The 18,652-nt window shown below is 46.4% G+C and overlaps 1 protein-coding gene across 1 annotated transcript in view; it reads right to left on the bottom strand.

Annotated features, from left to right (window-relative positions):
* Positions 13,897-18,652, bottom strand: part of KAT14 (lysine acetyltransferase 14) — a 36,576-nt gene continuing 31,820 nt past the window's right edge. Inside the window, exons 9-10 of the mRNA XM_013985104.2 lie at positions 17,462-17,652; positions 13,897-14,633 (exon numbers count right to left, since the gene is read on the bottom strand). Coding sequence (XP_013840558.1) covers positions 14,460-14,633; positions 17,462-17,652 — 365 coding nt within the window. The 3' untranslated portion in view covers positions 13,897-14,459. The remainder of the gene's footprint in view (positions 14,634-17,461; positions 17,653-18,652) is intronic.

The following is an 18,652-nucleotide window of genomic DNA, read 5'->3' as shown; positions in this document are numbered from 1 at the left end:
TACACCACAACTCATGGCAATGCTGGATCCTTAACCCACTGAGTGAGGCCGGGGATCAAACCTGCATCCTCATGGATACTAGTTGGGTTAGTTACCACTGAGCCACAACAGGACTGACCCATCAGCCAGGACTTGAGCCTGGAGACTGTGTCCCTGACCTTGCTGACGGCCCTGTGAGGAGGCTCAAACTGTAAACTCCTCGAAGACAAGAGTCCTCTTGGGAATCCTGGTGCCCTGCACAGGGCTAGAGACTTGGGACGTGATCAGCCCAAACCCTGGCACTGAAGACTGCCTTCCAAACTTCGCTCTGGGCACCCCACGCTCTGAAGGAAGACTCTGCACTCACCGTTCCCAGCTCAGAGGCTGCAGTTGCTCACATCTCCCTGACTGGACAGGCTGTCTCACCTCACACCTCAGGTTCTCAGCCTGAAGACCCCAAGAAAGGCCACCTGGAGGTGCAGATTTATTTCCTGTCCCTCCACTTCAGTGATGGGTCAGAGATGAGGTTAGAGACATCCTCAGCCCTCTCACATCCTTACCTAATTGGCGAAGATTCATCCACTCACCAGTCCACTCAACCATCTGGCACGCCATCCATCCACATACCACCTGTGACTTCCACCACACACCTGTCCTTCCAGGAGCTAAGGGTCTTTGGGAGTGATATTCTCCTGGAGGTTGACTGCACTGGGGGTTTTCATAGATGGCAAGATCATTGAGGGTGGCTTCCATGGCAGGAAGACTTCACAGACCCGGACAGATGGGAGAGGGACTGATGCTGGGGCACTAGCATCTGCCCACCCAAGTTCAGACCCACCACCAGCTGGCTCTGTGAGCTTGGGCAATATTAAATAACCTCTCTGTATGTCACCCACCTGACCTGGAAAAGCCATTGAGGTAAACTCCCAAAATGGCCCCAGACCTTCACCCCTCCTTGAATCCCGCCCCAGGCAATCTGACTGTGGCTCCTTTCATCCAGAGGTGGAGCTATTTTCCTTTTTTTTTTGGTCTTTTTGCTCTTTCTTTGGGCCGCTCCCATGGCATATGGAGGTTCCCAGGCTAGGGGTCCAATCGGAGCTGTAGCCACCGGCCTACGCCAGAGCCACAGCAACGCGGGATCCGAGCCACGTCTGCAACCCACACCACAGCTCACAGCAACGCCGGATCGTCAACCCACTGAGCAAGGGCAGGGACCGAACCCGCAACCTCATGGTTTCTAGTCGGATTTGTTAACCACTGCGCCACGACAGGAACTCCTGGAGCTATTTTCCTACCTTTTGATCTGGGCTGACCGGGTGCCTTGCTTTGGCCAACAGAATGTGACAAAAGTGATGTTGTGTCGATTCTGGGCTAGATCTCCACAAGCCTGGGCGCCCTTTGTCTTTCTCCCTCATCTTCACCTGTTTCCCATGCCCATCCCTTCCCCCACCACAAAAACAAGCCCAGACTACCCTGCTGGAGGAAGAGATGCCATATGGACCAAAATCCTTATTGCTCCAGCCAACAGCCAGCCCACTCCCAGAAGCCAAGCTGATCTGCGGGTGACCACAGACCCATGAGGGAGACCAGCTGAAACCAGAGGGATCGCCTATGAGAGCCCAGCCTAAATCATCCACTCACAGAATCACGAGTAAATAACTGGTGATGGTTTTCAGGCCCCTAAATTTTGGGAGTGGTTTTATGCAGAACTACCATGGCTGCAGGTGAGTCAGGCAATAGGATTACATAACTCTTGTACCTCAAGTCACGGAGGGAGTTAAATGAGATGCTGTATGTAATGTGCTTAATTCAGTGCCAGGCACAAAACAACATGCCATGAATGTTCACTCTTACTCTTGGTGTGGGTCACTGTCCCATGTGAAGATCAAAAACGAGATCTGAGCCACATTAATTGAGCTAGAAGTTTGAGTTCCAGTTGTGGCTCATTAGGTTAAGAATCTAACTAGTGTCCATGAGGATGCAGATTCCATCCCTGGCCTCACTGAGTGTGTTAAGGATCTGGCGTTACCATGAGCTGTGGTGTAGGTCACAGATATGGCTTGGATCCCGTGTGGCTGTGGCTGTGGTGTAGGCCAGCAGCTGCAGCTCCAATTCGATCCCTAGCCTGAGAACCCTCATATGTCTCAGGTGTGGCCCTAAAAAGACAAAATATATATATATATATATATTGTGCTAGAAGTTGTCTCCACCTGAGCATCCAACCAGCTATTTTTGAGCCACCAGTGGCCCTACCTACAGAAGCCTGGGCTCTGCCTAAAATTTCTAGCAGAAGCTTTGTAAAGTTACATGATGAGCAGGTGCATGAACCAGGAGTGACCTGTGAAGACAGGGTGACCTGTATGATGCTGAGCTCACCTGTCACATCAACATAAGGCACCTGCCACAGGACAACAGACAGGTTCCAGCAGTCCCCCATATCCAGAGAGAAATGCAGTGTAGCCAGCTCCCTGGAGGACAGTCCAGCCTTCCTCTGGAAATGCCAGGAGTGTGTGCAACTGGACACAAGGTGTGAGCAGATGGCGTCTGGAGACCAGCCTTACTCCCACTGCGACACTTTGAATATAGTGGATCATGAAGCATTTGTGGTGCCACCTGACTCTGAAATTCTAACTCCAGCAGTGATCACGGACTCCCCACCAAGACCATGGAGGACGTGTACAAGGATGGTTTTTGCTGCCGTGCTTGTAGTGACAAAAAACTGGAACCTGCCAGAATGTCCAACAATAGGGAGATGGCTGAAGAAATTGTGACACTTACACACCTATGGATACACTGCAGCTTTGTTTAAAATTAAGGGAACTACTGGAGTTCCCTTTGTGGCTCAGCAGTTTAACAAACCTGACTAGGATCCAAGAGGATGTGGGTTCAATCCCTGGCCTCACTCATTGGGTTAAGGATCCGGCATTGCCGTAAGCTGCAGTGTAGCTTGCAGATGTGGCTCAGATCCTGCGTTGCTGTGGCTGTGGCCTAGGCTGGCAGCTATGGCTCCAATTTGATCCTTAGCCTGGAAACCTCCATATGCCCCAAGTGTGGCCCTAAAATAGCAAAAAAAAAAAAAAAAAAAAAAAAAAAGTAAGGGAACTATGCTCAAAATTTTGTAATAACCTATAAAAGACTCTGAAAAAGAATATATGCATAGCCTATATCTATATATCTATATATATATATATATATATATATATATATAGGAATCACTTTGCTGTACACCTGAAAGTAACACAACATTGTGAGTCAACTATACTTCAATTAAAAAAAAAAAAAGTTGCTGTGCATCAGAGAGAATTATATCTACTCATGTGTGATGGAACACGATTGATGGAGGATAATGTGAGAAAGAGAATGTATATATGTATGTATCACTGGGTCACTTTGCTGTATAGCAGAAATGAACAGAACACTGTAATCAACTATAATAGAAAAAATAGAAATATTATTTTAAAAAAGTGATTAAACCTATGCCTTTGGACCTAGAAGGACTTTTATGATGTACTGTTAAGAAAGACAATCAGGGAGTTCCCATCGTGGCTCAGTGATAACAAACTCGACTATCCGGAGTTCCCGTCGTGGCGCAGTGGTTAACGAATCCGACTAGGAACCATGAGGTTGCGGGTTCGGTCCCTGCCCTTGCTCAGTGGGTTGACGATCCGGCGTTGCCGTGAGCTGTGGTGTAGGTTGCAGATGCGGCTTGGATCCTGCGTTGATGTGGCTCTGGCGTAGGCCGGTGGCTACAGCTCCGATTAGACCTCTAGCCTGGGAACCTCCACATGCCGAGGAAGCGGCCCAAAGAAATAGCAAAAAAAAAAAACAAACTCGACTATCCATGAAGATGTGGGTTCAATCCCTGGCCCTGCTCAGTGGGTTAAGGATCCGGCGTTGCCATGAGCTTCGGTGTAGGTCACAGACGCAGCTCCAATCTGGCATTGCCATGGCTGTGGTGGAGGCCAACAGCTGCAGCTCTGATTTGACCCCTAGTCTGGGAAGCTCCATATGCCATGGCATGGCCCTTAAAAAAAAAAGACAAAAAGAAATTTAACACTGATACAAAGTAGGTTCTCTGATCATAAGAAAATTAAGCTAGAAATCAATCACAGACAGATACAGGAAAATAATCCCCCAAGACGTGGAAATTAGGTAACTTACTTCTAAATAACCCATGAATCAAAGCAGAAATCAGAAAACATTCCAAATTTAACAATGTTAAATATTACAATACTTTGAGCTCACCTACCAATTACACAGTTTATAATTCTTCAAGTTCTTTGCCACGTGACTTGATACTACCACTCACTGGCGTAAGCAGAATTTCTCTCCCCTCCCTGCTGAAACTGGGCTGGGACATGTGACTTGCTAGAGTCAAAGGAAAGGGGGTGGAGACAGAATGGGCCAGTTCCTGACCAAGGCTTGTGCTTCTCTTCTATCCTGTATCTCAGATGCCATAGAGAACCTCTGAACATCATCATGTGAAGAGCATCCCTCCACCCCGTGCCTGCTGCATTGCGGCCCTGGGACCCAGAGGAAATACGCGTGGGACACCCCTGAGCTATCTATATGCACAGGTTGAATTAGAGAGGCCAAACCAACCCCTGCCAACCTGCAGAAGAAATGGTTATTGCTGTGGATCACTGAGAATTTTACATTTTTTACACAGCAACAACTTATTGATACAGTAGCCGACATGCACAAAAGATTCTCTTTATGTTAGGGATTGTTGTAAGACCTACACTTATGTTAACTCATTGCACCTGAAATAGTCCTTCTTCATGGATGAGAGGACTGAGGTTTTTGTTTGTGTTTTTCGTTTTTGTCTTTTTAGGTCCACACTTGCAGAATATGGAAGTCCCCAAGCTAGGGGTTGAATCAGAGCTGCAGCTGCCAGCCTACACCACGGCTACAACATCAAAGGATCCAAGCAGAGTCTGCGACCTACCCCACAGCCCATGGCAATGCTGGATCCTTAACCACCTAAGCAAGGCCAGTGACCAAACCCACATCCTCATGGATACTAGTCAAATTTGTTACCACTGAGCCACAACAGGAACTCCCGAGGAGACTGAGTTGAAGCTACTTGTCCAAGCTCACATAGTTAATAATGGCTATATGACCACAGGATACAATGCCTCTGGACATCTGCTGGGTGAGACAATAATTGGTCTTTGAGTAGTTTGAGCTGGGCCTTACCTTACCTGCTGCTGAAAGCATCCTACCTCGTCCACCTGCATGGCCTTCTCCTGGCCTCACCCTCCCCAGCCATAGAGAAGCTCTGAGGAGCCTGGGACGAAAGGCATGCTTTTCTAAAACATTAGTTGACACTCAGCTCCTCCAAGATGTCCCACGATCAAAAAAGCCAGTACATCTGCCTTTCTGCCTACAGACGTGCAGGGAGGACAAACACCAATGTGTACACACACCAATATGTACAAAAGAGAAACCAGTATGTACAAAAGAACAAAAGTGGTGTGACAATAAAATGGAGTTAACCCCTGAGTTGGGAGAGGAAGTAGGACCTGACCTTTTGGGGAAGGTCAGTCACCGAATGCTTGGGCACCAAATGCTCGGGCCTGGAGAAGGCACGCATCTTGGAGAATGAGGTGAGGAGCCTCCACCGGGGAGGCAAAGAGCCAAGCCTGGAATCGTGTGTGATAAAGGGCAGGTTTCCACCTGGACCAGGCTCTCCAGCCTTGGCCACCAACAGAATCACCTGAGCTGGGAAACTTTTAAAAATCCCCATGCCTGGGCCCCAGACCAACTATAGCAGATTCTCTGAGGACAGCACCCAGGTCTGGGCATTTTTGTGGCCAAGGCTGAGAAACACGACCCTCCAGCTTCATCTGAACTAGGGTTTTCTCCACTCCCCTAAGGGAAATAACCATCATTATCCCAGGCTGCCGGCCACCAGACAGCACACTGCGTACTTCACAAGCTCTTGCATGTCCTCCTCACAACACATGACAGGCTTTTAACAAATAGGGAAACTGAGGCATAGTCAGCCAGTGGCAGGTGTAGGGGTCAGGCCCAAACAGTCCAGAGGCCAAGCTTTTGACGGCCATGCCACACACCTCAGGGATTCAAATAACCTGAGAATTAGGGGAGAGGACAGACATTCCCAAGAGGCTCAAAAGAGGGCCTGGGCTGGGCGGGCATAGCTGTTGCCCTGGGGGAACCAAGAGGGGGGCAGGATTCCTGGGATGGACTTCGTGGACTGATGGGGGCAGATTAACAAGGGAACCAGGCTGAGCAGCTGGAGCAAGGGGCCCCCAAAACAGAGAGCATGTGCCTTATTCTTCCATGCAGCACCTTCTCCTGGGACTCAGAAATAAGGAGGGGGCATGGTTGAGGACCAGCCAAGGGCCTGGAAAAGATACTCCAGGACCTACCTTTTTTTTAACCTTGGTCCCTCCCTTCTCTTGCCCTCCCCCATTCCATCCCTCTCCTCAACACCACATAAAGGGGACTTTTAAGGAACCCTCACCACAAATTCCCAGGTGGGACCAGTTGGTTAGACTTGGTTGAAAATCATTTCAGTTGTGGAAAAAGCTCCTATGACTAAACGATGAGAAGCACCAAGATTCCCCTATTTCATTGAAATTAAAAAACAAAGGATGCAAACAATAAAAAGAAGGAATGCTATTAGGAAAACAATGGAAAATGTTCAACCACACTAATAATTTTTAAATGGCAAATTATTGGCTATTTTAAAATTAGCATCAAGTACTTTAAGTGATAATACTTAATCCTGGGAGTTTTGAGGTAAGACTAGAGCCTTAACATATTAATGATAGAGTTGGCAACGAGAAGCTGGCAGTGAAAAAGTTCATATCCTTTGACTTAAGAATTCCACTTCTGGGATCTATCCAGAAGTAAACAAGTCCAATCCATGGCAAAAAAAAGAAAAAAAGAAAAGAAAAAAGAAAAAAAAAAAACCCTTAACCATAAATATGTTCACTGCAGTGTTTTATATATATATAAAAGCAGAAATCTCACTGAGAAACAATAGAAGTATAACTACGAAAACAGAACCACTACAGAATGGTCATGAAAACCATTTAGCAAATTGAAAGAAACGACTGTAAAGTGATACAAGTAGATAGTCCCTCATCTACTTTCTGTTTCTATTAACTTGCCTTTTCTGGATATTTCATATGGAAGAAATCCTACAATATGTGTTCTTTTAAGCCTGGCTTTGTTCACTGAGCATGTTTTGAAACTTTCTGATGAGTGACGTTTCTCCCGTTATAGTATTTATCACTCCTTTGCTCCTTTTTATTAATGAGTATGCACTTATCACATTTGTTTATCCATTCATCAGTTGATGGACACTTGGGTTGTTCCCATTTGGAGGCTATTATGAATAATGCTGCAGTTAAGATTCACGTATAAGTCTTTGTGTGGACGTGTTTTCGTTACTCCTGAGAGGAACTGCTGCGTCATATGGTTCTATGTTTAACACTTTGAAAAACTATCAACCTGCTCTCCCAACAGGACTGCACCATTTTACACTCTCACCAGCAATGTGTGGGGGCACCCATCTCTGCATAGCCTTGTCCATCCTGATTACATCTTCTTGTGAAGATCATTTGAATTTCCCCAATGACTCATGATGCTGCGCATCTTTTCATGTGCTTATTGGCCACTGGTACACCTTCTTCAGGGAACTATCTATTCAAATCATTTGCCCATTTTAATTGGATTAGCTTTTTAATTTAGACTTTAATTTTTAGAGCAGCAAAATGGAGCAGAGATTTCCCACATATCCTTGCCCCACGGATACACAGCCTTCCCCATTATCAACATCCCCCAGCAAGGTGGTACACTGGTTATAGGAGAACTTACACGGGCACATTGTCATCCGAGGCCCATAGCTTACATTAGGGTTCATTCTTGGTGCTGCGCACAGCAGGGGTTTAGACGAATGTATAATGACATATATCCCATCATTACGCTATCTATCATACGGAGTATTTTCACTGCTCTAAAATCCTCTGTGCTCTATTATCTCTCCCTCCCTCACAAACCCCCAGAAACTGACCCTTTCACTGTCTTCACAGTTTCATCTTTTCCAGAATGTCATGTAATTGGGCTATTTTTATTTTTTAGCCGTGCCTGTGACACATGGAAGTTCAGCCAGGGATCAAACACACGCCACAGGAGCGACCTGAGCCACTGCAGTGATGCCAGATCTTTAAGGGAACCGCAAGGGAACTCCAGAATGTCATATAGGTGGAATCACACAGTATATAGCCTTTTTAGACTAGTTATTTTGCTTAATAATGTGCATTTAAGGTTCCTTTATGTCTTTTCATGCTTGATAGCTTGTTTCTATTTATTTATTTTTGCTTTTTAGGGCCACACCCACGGCATATGGAAGTTCCCAGGCTAGGGGTCAAATTGGAGCTACAGCTGTCAGCCTACATCACAGCCACACCAGATCTAAGCCACATCTGCAACCTACACCCACAGCTCACTGCAACACCGGATCCTTGACCCACTGAGCAAAGCCAGGGATTGAACCTGCAACCTTATGGTTCCTAGTCGGGTTTGTTAACCACTGAGCCACAACGGGAACTCCTGTTTCTTTTTAGTGCTGAAAAAGATTCCATTGTCTAGACATACCAGTTTATTTATCCATTCACTTACTGAAGGATATCTCGGTTACCTCCAAGTTTTGACAATTATGAAAAAAAAAGTTTCATAGGCAGGTTTGTGTGAAGACAGACATTTTAACATCATTTGGGTAAATATGAGTGTGATTGCTGGATCATGTGATAAGAGTATATCTATCTTTGTAAGATACCACCAAACTGCCCTCCAAAGTGACTGCACCGTTTCTCAGTCTCACCAGCAATGAATGAGAGTTCTGTTGCTCCGCATCTTCGCCAGCATTTGGTGGTGTCAGTGTTGTGGATTTGAGCCATTCTAATAGGTGTGTGGTTGTATCTCGTTTTTGTTTGCAGATCCCTGATGACATATGATGTGGAGCATCTTTTCATACGTTCTCTGCACATCTTCTCTTTAGCTCTTTTGCCCATTTTAAAGTCATGTTCATTTCCTTATTATTGAGTTTTAAATGATCTCTGCGTATTTTGGCTAACAGTCCTTTATCAGATGTGTGCTTTGCAAAGATTTTTCTCTGTTTGTGGTGTGTTTACATTGATTGATTTTCTAATGGTGAACAATTTAAGCACACCTGGGATAAAACCCACTTGATCACAGTGTGTAATTCTTTTCATAAATTGTTGGATTTGATTTGCTAATATTTTGGTGAGGATTTCTGCATCTATGTTCTGGCCCAGTTTTCTTTCATTAGTCTGTCTGGTTTTAATGTTAGGCAATGCTGGCCTCATTACGAGTAAGGAATTACTCCCTCTGCTTCTATCTTCTGGAAGACTGTAGAAAACTGGTATCATTTCTTCCTTAATTGTTACCAGTGAATCCATGTGAGTAGTTTTCTTTTTATTGTTCAGTTGTAAGATTCTTTATATATTCTATACATACTTTCTCAGATACCTGATTTCCAAGTATTTTTTCCCAGTCTGTGGGTTATCTTTTCACTTTCTAGATGGTGTCTTTAGAAGTGTAAGTATTTTTTTACAGTCCAATTTACCCGTTTTTTTCTTTTATCACTTGTGCTTTTGGTGTTGTATCTAAGAAATCCAATTTCTCATTTCAGGCTAGGTTATCACCTAATCCAAGACCATGAAGATTTCTTCTTCAAAAAAAAAAAAAAAAAAAAAAAAAAAGATTTCCTCCTGTTTTCTTCCAATGAGTTTTATTGCTTTTTCCTTTTCTTTTTTTTGCTTTTTAGGGCCACACTCTCAGCACATGGAAGTTCCCAGGCTAGGAGTCAAATCGGATCTGTAGCTGCTGGCTTACACCACAGCTACAGCAACGCCAGATCCGAGCCTCATCTGCAATCTACACCACAGCTGACAGCAACACCAGATCCCCGGTCCTCTAGGAGAGGCCAGGGATCGAACCCACACCCTCATGGATACTAGCTGGATTTGTTTCCACTGAGCTGCAATGGGAACTGTGCTTTTTTTTATTTTTTGGAAGGAGAAAAGGATAGCTTTATTGCTTTGCCAGGCAAAGGGAGCCACAGCAGGCTAGTGCCTTAAATACCATGGCCACCTGGGGAGGTGATTTTACAGTTTGGGAGTGAAAAATAGGGCCATTGATAAAGATCAGGGTAGATGAGACTGTGCGTTGTTTCTCACAGCTGGTGCTTAGGTGGTCCCAGAGTTGGTTCTGATGATCCTTCTTTTGGAATGAAGAATGCTTCATCAACATCTTCCATTTGCTGAGGGTTTTGGTTCCAGTGTCTGGATTCACTGAAGTTCAGGTTCTTCATGCCTCCACGCAGAAGGAATTCAGTGAGAGACAAAGTGATAGGCAAGAAATGGATTTATTAAGATGGGACACTTGTGAGAGATGCAAGAGGGCAGGTAAGGAGGCTCTTCCCTGAGGATCAGATGGGCTATAGTTTTATCATCCCAGGGCACTGAAGGTCAGAAAAGCCGCTTTAATTCTTATATTTAGGTCTGGGATATATTTTGAGTTAATTTTTGTATGGTGTGAGGTAAAGATAAAAATTTGTTTCTTTGCATTTGGACATCAAGTTGTCCCAGCACCAGTTGCTAAATCTCACATTGATCGGTTAATTACAAATATGAAGCTTTATCTCTGAGCTCTCCATTCTCTTCCACTGTTCGGTAACATCTGTCCCTTATGCTATTACCGTGCTGCCACGATCACCTGCTGCAGCTTTGTAGTAAGGTTTGAAAGTGATGTGTAAAGTTCTCCCACTTTGCTCTGGAATTTCTCCTGGAACAACACAAGTGTCTATTCAACAGAAACAACAACAAAACAGCAACAAAAGTAGGAAATGTAGATGTAATGGAAGGAAGTGAAGGGATGGAATCATAAACTAAATTTTTTGTGTGTGGTTAAAGGTAAAGGGTCTGGAGCCAGACTTCCAGGTTCTGCCAGTCACTAGCTGTGAGGTTTGGGGCAAGTTACTAACGCTGAGCCTATTTTTTTCCAGGAAAAAAGACAATCACCATGTACCCACCTCACTAAGCTGCTGTGAAATCTGAATACGTTTCTGAGTTGTTAAAGGCATTCAGGACAGTCTCCGCACAGCAGAAACACTCAGTAAACAACAAGGCTTATGAGGAGCACCACGGCCTGCACTTCAAGACACTGCATCTCCTCCAATCCAGCAATTCCACTTCGAGGAATGTATAGAACAAGATACACAATATGATCACAGTTCATTTTAAAAATCAGTATATGAAAATAATTATTATATGTGAAGGCGTGTGTATGTGCATAAAAGGCCTTGGAGGGTTTATACCAAAATACCCGAAGCAATTGGCTCTGCTGGGTTAGAGAAGTCCATCTAGTAGCTGGTAATGGAAGCCAATGTGAAGTAAAGCAATGAAGGGTCATTTGACATGTGGCATCCAGAAAAGGCAAATCTAGAGCAACAGCAAATAGACTGGTGGTTGACTGGGCTGGGGTAGGAGTGGAGACTGACTGCAAATGAGCACCAGGGACCTTTTAGGCCCTATGTTCTCAAACTGATTGACTGATGGGTGTACAACTCTACAAACGGACTTCAAAAAAATCACTGAACTGTACACTTAAAATTGGTGAATTTTGATAGTATGCAAATAACATCTCAATGAAACTTTACAAGGAAAAAGGAATAACTTACTGTAAAATTGGGCAGATGTTAAGGGGAGGCCTTCCCAGGTCCTGGGGGAGCTCCAGCCAGCCCTCAAGGAAAGGCCTCACCTGAAGTGTACCTCAGACTGTCTCCCTCTCCTGTTCTCCATAGACTGTCCCATAAACAAGACAAAACCCCAAACTGTGGCCTCCCAGAGCACCACCAGTAACGCCCTCACTGTAATTCCCAGATAGATGAGGGGTCCACCAGTTACGACCCACTCGGCTGCCCCGAAGTGGGACAGTTCCAAAGCTGGGTAGCTGCCCTCTGGCTTTTCTATAACAGCCTCTGTGGTTGACTATGATTTGGTGGTCCCCGTGGAACCACATACGCCAATATTCAACCTTGTGAAGCCCTCCTGGGCGGTCTAGGCCTGGGGAGAGCTCCTCCTCCACTTCACAGGCCCCTGCAGGCGGGGAGGAGCCGGGCCTGGGCTGGGGTCCCGCCCTCTGCACAGAGCTACTGGGCCTCTCAAGCCTGTTTTCTCGCATTAAACAGAGGCAACTAACTGTAACACCACCTCATGGAGTCTCTGGGAGAATTCAGAGCTCAGAAATGGGGCTTTTCCTACTTTTAGCACTTAGAATGTTGTCTGCTCTATTCCCCAGGGAACTTGCTGCTCCACCAGAGCCCACCGGGCTGAGTGCTGAGTGCTGGGTGCTGCTCGGAGCAAGCAGACAGCCATACCCCCAACCCCCGCCTGAGGCTTTCGCCCCAGAGGCCCCAAGTTGCCAACAATTCTTATTTCTCCAAGAACCTCTGAGATCAGGTCTTTGCTTGTCATCCCACGTGGCACTTACTGCCTTTTGCTGGACATGCCTTCTTTTTTTTTTTTTAAGGGCCACATCCATAGCATATGAAGTTCTGAAGCTAAGGGTCGAATACGAGCTGCAGCTGCTGGCCTACGCCACAGCCACAGCAATGCTGTATCCTTAACCCACTGAGCAGGGCCAGGGATCAAACCCTCATCCTCATGCATACTAGTCAGGTTTGTTATTACTGAGCCACACTGAGAACTCCTGCTGGACATACCTTCTGATTTAACTTAGCCTTCTGCCACAGTCAAAGTAACCGGAACACTAGATATTTTGGCCAAACATGAACATAATAGCAGTGTACATTTTGCTTTTCAGCCAACACTCATCTTCACCTCAAAATAACATGAATTATAAGGTGCCATTCAGAGTGTGGGTCATTGCTGGTTCACTGCTGAGGAAAATACGAGACTGCAGGTCCATAAGCACAAACACCCACCCGGGGGCTAGTCTGTGCAGAGGCTCCACCTGCCTGTTTCCCTCAAATGAAAAAAACCCACTCCTTCAACATTAAAACAGATATACTCAGCAGAATGTACCATACCTGTGATCTTAAAAAACTGAACCTTAAAAGTGACCATCAGGTGACAGGCATGCAGGGGTCCCCGCAGGGTGAGGCAGGGGACTGCTGGATTTAACTCTCTGGGAGGGGGGGAGGGGGGATGAAGAGCCCATAAGACTCCCTCTCAGAGGCTGCCCATCGATGCGCTTTGGGGACCCTGGCAGCTGAGTGACTCCATGTGTCCAGCCGTGGACCCCACAAGGGGGAGGGGAAGGGCAGCCATTGCCCTGATAGCAGTTAACAGAGCCAAGTGACAGGACAACTTCCAGACTTCCCAGGAGCGACACACATTCCCCTTGAACAAAGTGATTCAAGCTCTAAGCACAGCCTTTGGAGCAAGAATGCTTCTGGTCCACAGACCACAGATGCAAAATCCTAGACATGCATAAACAGTTTTCCAGAGAGTATTCAGCTTTCTTTGGATTCTCAAAGGGATTCAAGTCCCCAAAAGTTAAGAACCTCAGCTCTTAATTAAAGAGAGTTTGACAGCAAACTAATTAGATTGAAGCTCTAGCCCTAGGTTGTCACAAGGAAAGATTTTTATTTGAGAACACTGGGTACTTTTGGAAATGTTCCTGCTGAATCCAAAAACACCTGACAGTCTATCTACACCCCCCACAAACACACCAAACACCTCCATCCTGCAGACGAGACAGGCTCTGCCCACGGCCAGTTCCACCCACCTCTGTCCCGCACGATCAGAACCAACCCCAAACCAACACCACAGGCCGGGAGACGAGATCCTGCCTCCCAGCCCCGGCCTTGGAGTGAGATGCTCACGGGACAACAGGTGAAGCAACATCACACACAAACACTGAGTTTATTTTGACCACGACCAAAGTCAGTGAGACAACAGAACCTCAGCGCCCCGGAGTCCTCCTGGATTCAGGGACGACACAACCAGGCTGGGAACAGGCTGGCAACAACTGTCACTCTCCTCTCACAACCGCTCACTGTCCCAGGACAGGACGTTCCTCTCAGGCAGGAATCTTTTAACCACGATCACATTTCTCACACTTTAACCTGGACGGGTCCTCTTTCCCCAAGAACATCAGTTTAGACATTCCTGGCTCGAGAGGCTGTCGGGTGAAGGTCAACACACCTGTCAGTCTTACTTGACTATATAGTCCAAGGTATGGGGTGAAGACCTGTCCAGAAAGCGCTGGACAGAGCCTCCACTGAAGGGGCACCCACCACTCACTCCACTGCCCAGGCCTCTCTCCTCTCGCCTGAGAGCTGGAACAGACATGCCATCACAGAGAACAGAACCCACGGTGAAAGGAGCTGCTGTTAGGTCTACTGAAGACCCTGCCCTACCAGCACGTGCGGCCCCCTGGGAAGGGCGGCGCTCACGTCAGCGTCGCAGCCTCAGAAAGAACGCGTGTTTACACTCGGTGCTCTCCAAGGGGTAATATTTATCATAGAAATCTAAAACATATTCTTCAGTCTTGAATCCAAACTTCTGGTAGAGCAGCATGGCGGGGTTGCTTGCTGAGACGTGAAGGGTTACGTCCTTGCCCATGCAGGTCTGCCAAAAAGAGTGGAAAAACACAAGGTGAAAATGAAAATGCCAGAGGGAAAATGAGTGGGTGAAGGAAATCTTTTAAGCACAGGCAGTTATGGAAACTGGAGAAACTGGGGCCTGAAGCTGAGACACTGCAACGCCCAGCAACAGCGAGAGGCCCAACACTGTTCTGCTGCCGATCTAAACACTCATCAAGACCAAGGAAACAACCTAAGCTGTAAGCTGGGTGGGTGCGCTTTTTCTCTTTGGAGCAAAGAGCCAAGGGGGATATTTCATCATCAACTGCTCTATACTTCAATCACATTTAAACAGATCAATCAAAAATAAATAGATCAGAGTTCCCGTCGTGGCTCAGTGGTTAATGAATCCAATTAGGAACCATGAGGTTGCGGGTTCGATCCCTGGCCTTGCTCAGTGGGTTAAGGATCTGGCGTTGCCATTGGCTGTGGTATAGGTCGAAGACGAGGCTTGGATCCTACGTTGCTGTGGCTCTGGTGTAGGCCAGCGGCTACAGCTCCGATTCGACCCCTAGCCTGGGAACCTCCATATGCCGCCGGAGTGGCCCAAAGAAATAGCAAAAAGACAAAAAATAAGTAAATCAATAAATACCTTCAAATAAATAAATAAATAGATCAATCACCTCAACACCAACAATATGATAATCTTGAAGAACTAGAGGATGAGATGAGATGAGATGTTCTGTTTTTAAAAACTAGGTGTCTAGAGTTCCCATAGTGGCTCAGTGGTTAATGAATCCGACTAGGAACCATGAGGTTGTGGGTTCGATCCCTGGCCTCACTCAGTGGGTTAAGGATCCGGCATTGCCGTGAGCTTTGGTATAGGTTGCAAACTCGGCTTGGATCCCGCGTTGTTGTGTCTCTGGTGTAGGCCAGCAGCTACAGCTCCGACTAGACCCCTAGCCTGGGAACCTCCATATGCCGAGGGAGCGGCCCAAGAAAAAGGCAAAAAAAAAAAAAAAAGACAAAAAAACACAACTAGGTGTCGCCTGCAAGGGAATCACAAAAACTCCCTTCCTAGTCCTTCCAGAAGTGTTAAAGTATGTGGCTGCATATGAAATATTAAGACGTCCATTTAATTACATAACCTGAATACCCTGTACAGATGTTCTGAACCCTAAAGAACACTTTCATTACCCTCCACTTCTCAGAACTCAGGTTTCTTTTCTTTGCTTTTTAGGGCTGCACCCATGACACATGGAAATTCTCAGGCTAGGGGTTGAATTAGAGCTATAGCTGCCAGCCTACACCAGTCACAGCAACGCAGGATCCCAGCCATGTCTGTGACTTACACCACAGCTCACAGCAACGCCAGATCCTTAACCCACTGAATGATACCAGATCAAACCCGCATCCACATGGATACTAGTTGGATTGTTTCCGCAGAGCCACAACAGGAACTCTCAGAACTCAGGTTTCTACATTGAGCATCAGCCTATTCCTAGGGGACAAGAGTAATAACTCTCTTAGATTCTTTAATTAGCTACACAGAATAGAGGATCCTAAATGTCGCATAAATTCAGAACTTGCTCTTTAAAGAGGAGGTGCCAAGATCCTAGACTCGAGGTGTCCTTGAGATTTTATAACCCCAGGCTCCTCAAGCATCTACACTAAGAGGCCTCAGTCAAAGGTAGAGAAGACAGATCCCTTTTCTTCTCTGCTTAACTCACATTCTGCATCGACGGACACTTTCAGAACAAGAAAGAACTATGAGCATGCCAGGGACAAGAGCCTTCTTTCTGCTGCCAAGAGGCCCAGTCCCAGCAGGACCAAGGCGGAGCATGGCTGACCAACCAGGCAGGACTACATCTGGACCAGGATTAATGGTCTGACCGCGGGCCAGGGACCCACATACAAAGATGGACATGCTTCCTCCCAGCCAGGGAGGCTCAGTAAGGACTGACGGTGCCACCTAAATATCACCCCTGCCCTGCCCCAGGCCGCTGCTGGTGACTGAGAAGACAAAAGTCCTGTGGCCAGTTCTGCCAAGTGAGCACAAGGAGGTCGGTCCTTAGGACAGGGAGGGGCAGAGAAAAGAGGGGGCCTGGTGGAAATAACCAGGTTAAGACCACACGGGCAGCAAGTACCACCTGTCAAGAGAGAGAAGAAAGCAATTCCCAGGAAAACGGGTCTCAAGGTTCCCACCAACATCTGGGAGCCACCAAGCAAGTTTCATTAAAAACTGCAAAAGACATTTAATCATCTCCACCCTCTGTTTAAAAAAGAACCTTTGCCCACTTGACACACAAGCCCCCCTTCCAAATGGTTTCTAAATAAAACTACAAGAAAAATTCTGAGGGACAAAAAAAATCTTGGCTTTCTTTTCTGATATTAGTATAGAAATATATGGTCTATTTTCCTCAAAGGTGATACAGATATATTCAAGGATGAATTCTTAGAAGGTTCCTATCAGCTTATACAGCAACAATCAGCAATAACAGAAGGCACGTGCTCATGACTGATAGGCTTTTGCTAAATGTTTAAAAAGAACTAAAACCCCCAGCTCCACTTCCACTTCTCAGAGTCCCCACAGACAAGTCCAAGAGCAGCCAAGGTTATAGTACAGACGGTACAAGTGCTTCAGGCCCTCCCACACCTTTGGTCTTTTCTTCATTTTATTTACTGCATATGTTCACAAACTGATTTCTTTGAAACCTGGGTCTGAGGAGTGACCTGTTTTTCCAGGGATGAAGGTTTCTGCCTGGGTGTTAATAACTCCTCCACAAGCGACACAGACCAGCCTCCCCTCACCCTGTGTCCCCTCCCCCTGGGCTCAGCCTCATCCCTCCTTTCAGGGAGGCCCCGACCACATACCTGAATCAGGTGATAAATCATAAAAGTCGCGATGCCCGCTCTCCTCCACTCAGGATGGACAAAGAGAAATGAAATGTAAGCTTCGTTGTACTTTACGTCGGGAACCATGAAGCCGAAAGCAATGATGACTTTCTTATAGAGGACGACGACGCTGAAGTCTGGGTACTGCAGGCACTCAGACAGGTCCACGCCTGAGGGAAGAGACAACTGGGGGTCACGGCCGGGCCCTGGGATGAGGGAGCACCAGGCTGCCCGGTTTGTGCTTTCAGTTGCACCTGTATGCTAAAAACCCCAAACCGCAGACAGATGTCGCCGTAGACACCACACACTTAGATCATAAAAGTAAAAGTGAATTTTAGCAAATATCAAAATTAGCATTGTCTGGTGTGAGTGCATATGTTAAAAGAAGAGAAGCAGGAGAGGGTGGGTGGGAGAGAGCAGCAGGCTCGGAGCTGGACACACCTGGCACTGAACTCGGCCTCCAGGCCACATGTGTCAGCTGACACACGTCCCTCCCTAAACACCACCGCCTTGTGTCTGCCTTGTTTAAAATGAGAGATACCTGGACCCCACTGGGCTGGGAAAAATCCTGAGACCGCCCCCAGCACTGCATTCTTTACCTCATACACAGACAACTGACAGGCTCTTTGGTCCAAATGCCACATTTTACAACAAAGGAGTTATATAACATAACTCCACGCCTAACGTTTGGAAGGTGCCCGGCGTAGGAGCAGGAAGTAGCAGACTCTCCCAGAATGTTCTTTCCAACCTCCATCCCACCCCCCCACCACATGCACTGTGACATGATTATCAGACAGTGAAGGTGACACAGCTCTCATCCGGACAAAAACTTATCTAACACCTGGAAGAAATGTCTTATCCCTTACATTTCAAAGCACCACAGTAAAACAGATCCACAAAGAACGTGTCTACATTTAGCAATGAAAATTGAGGGCTTCAGAGACAATATGTTAAAGCTGATAAAACAACAAATCACATTGGGTTTATTCGTATTTTTAAAGTTTGTGATTGGAGTATCTGTCTTTCTTTTTTTGTTTGTTTTTGTTTTGTAGTACCCAACCCACAGCATATGGAGGTTCCCAGGCTAGGGATCGAATCGGAGCTGTAGCTACTGGCCTACACCACAGCCATAGCAACACAGGATCCGAGCCGCATCTGTGACCTCAGCTC

The sequence above is a fragment of the Sus scrofa genome, chromosome 17 (assembly GCF_000003025.6).
Source record: "Sus scrofa isolate TJ Tabasco breed Duroc chromosome 17, Sscrofa11.1, whole genome shotgun sequence".
In the NCBI taxonomy this organism is placed as follows: domain Eukaryota; kingdom Metazoa; phylum Chordata; class Mammalia; order Artiodactyla; family Suidae; genus Sus; species Sus scrofa.
The sequence above is the reverse complement of the archived record's forward strand: the minus strand, read 5'-3'. Positions and strand labels throughout refer to the sequence as shown.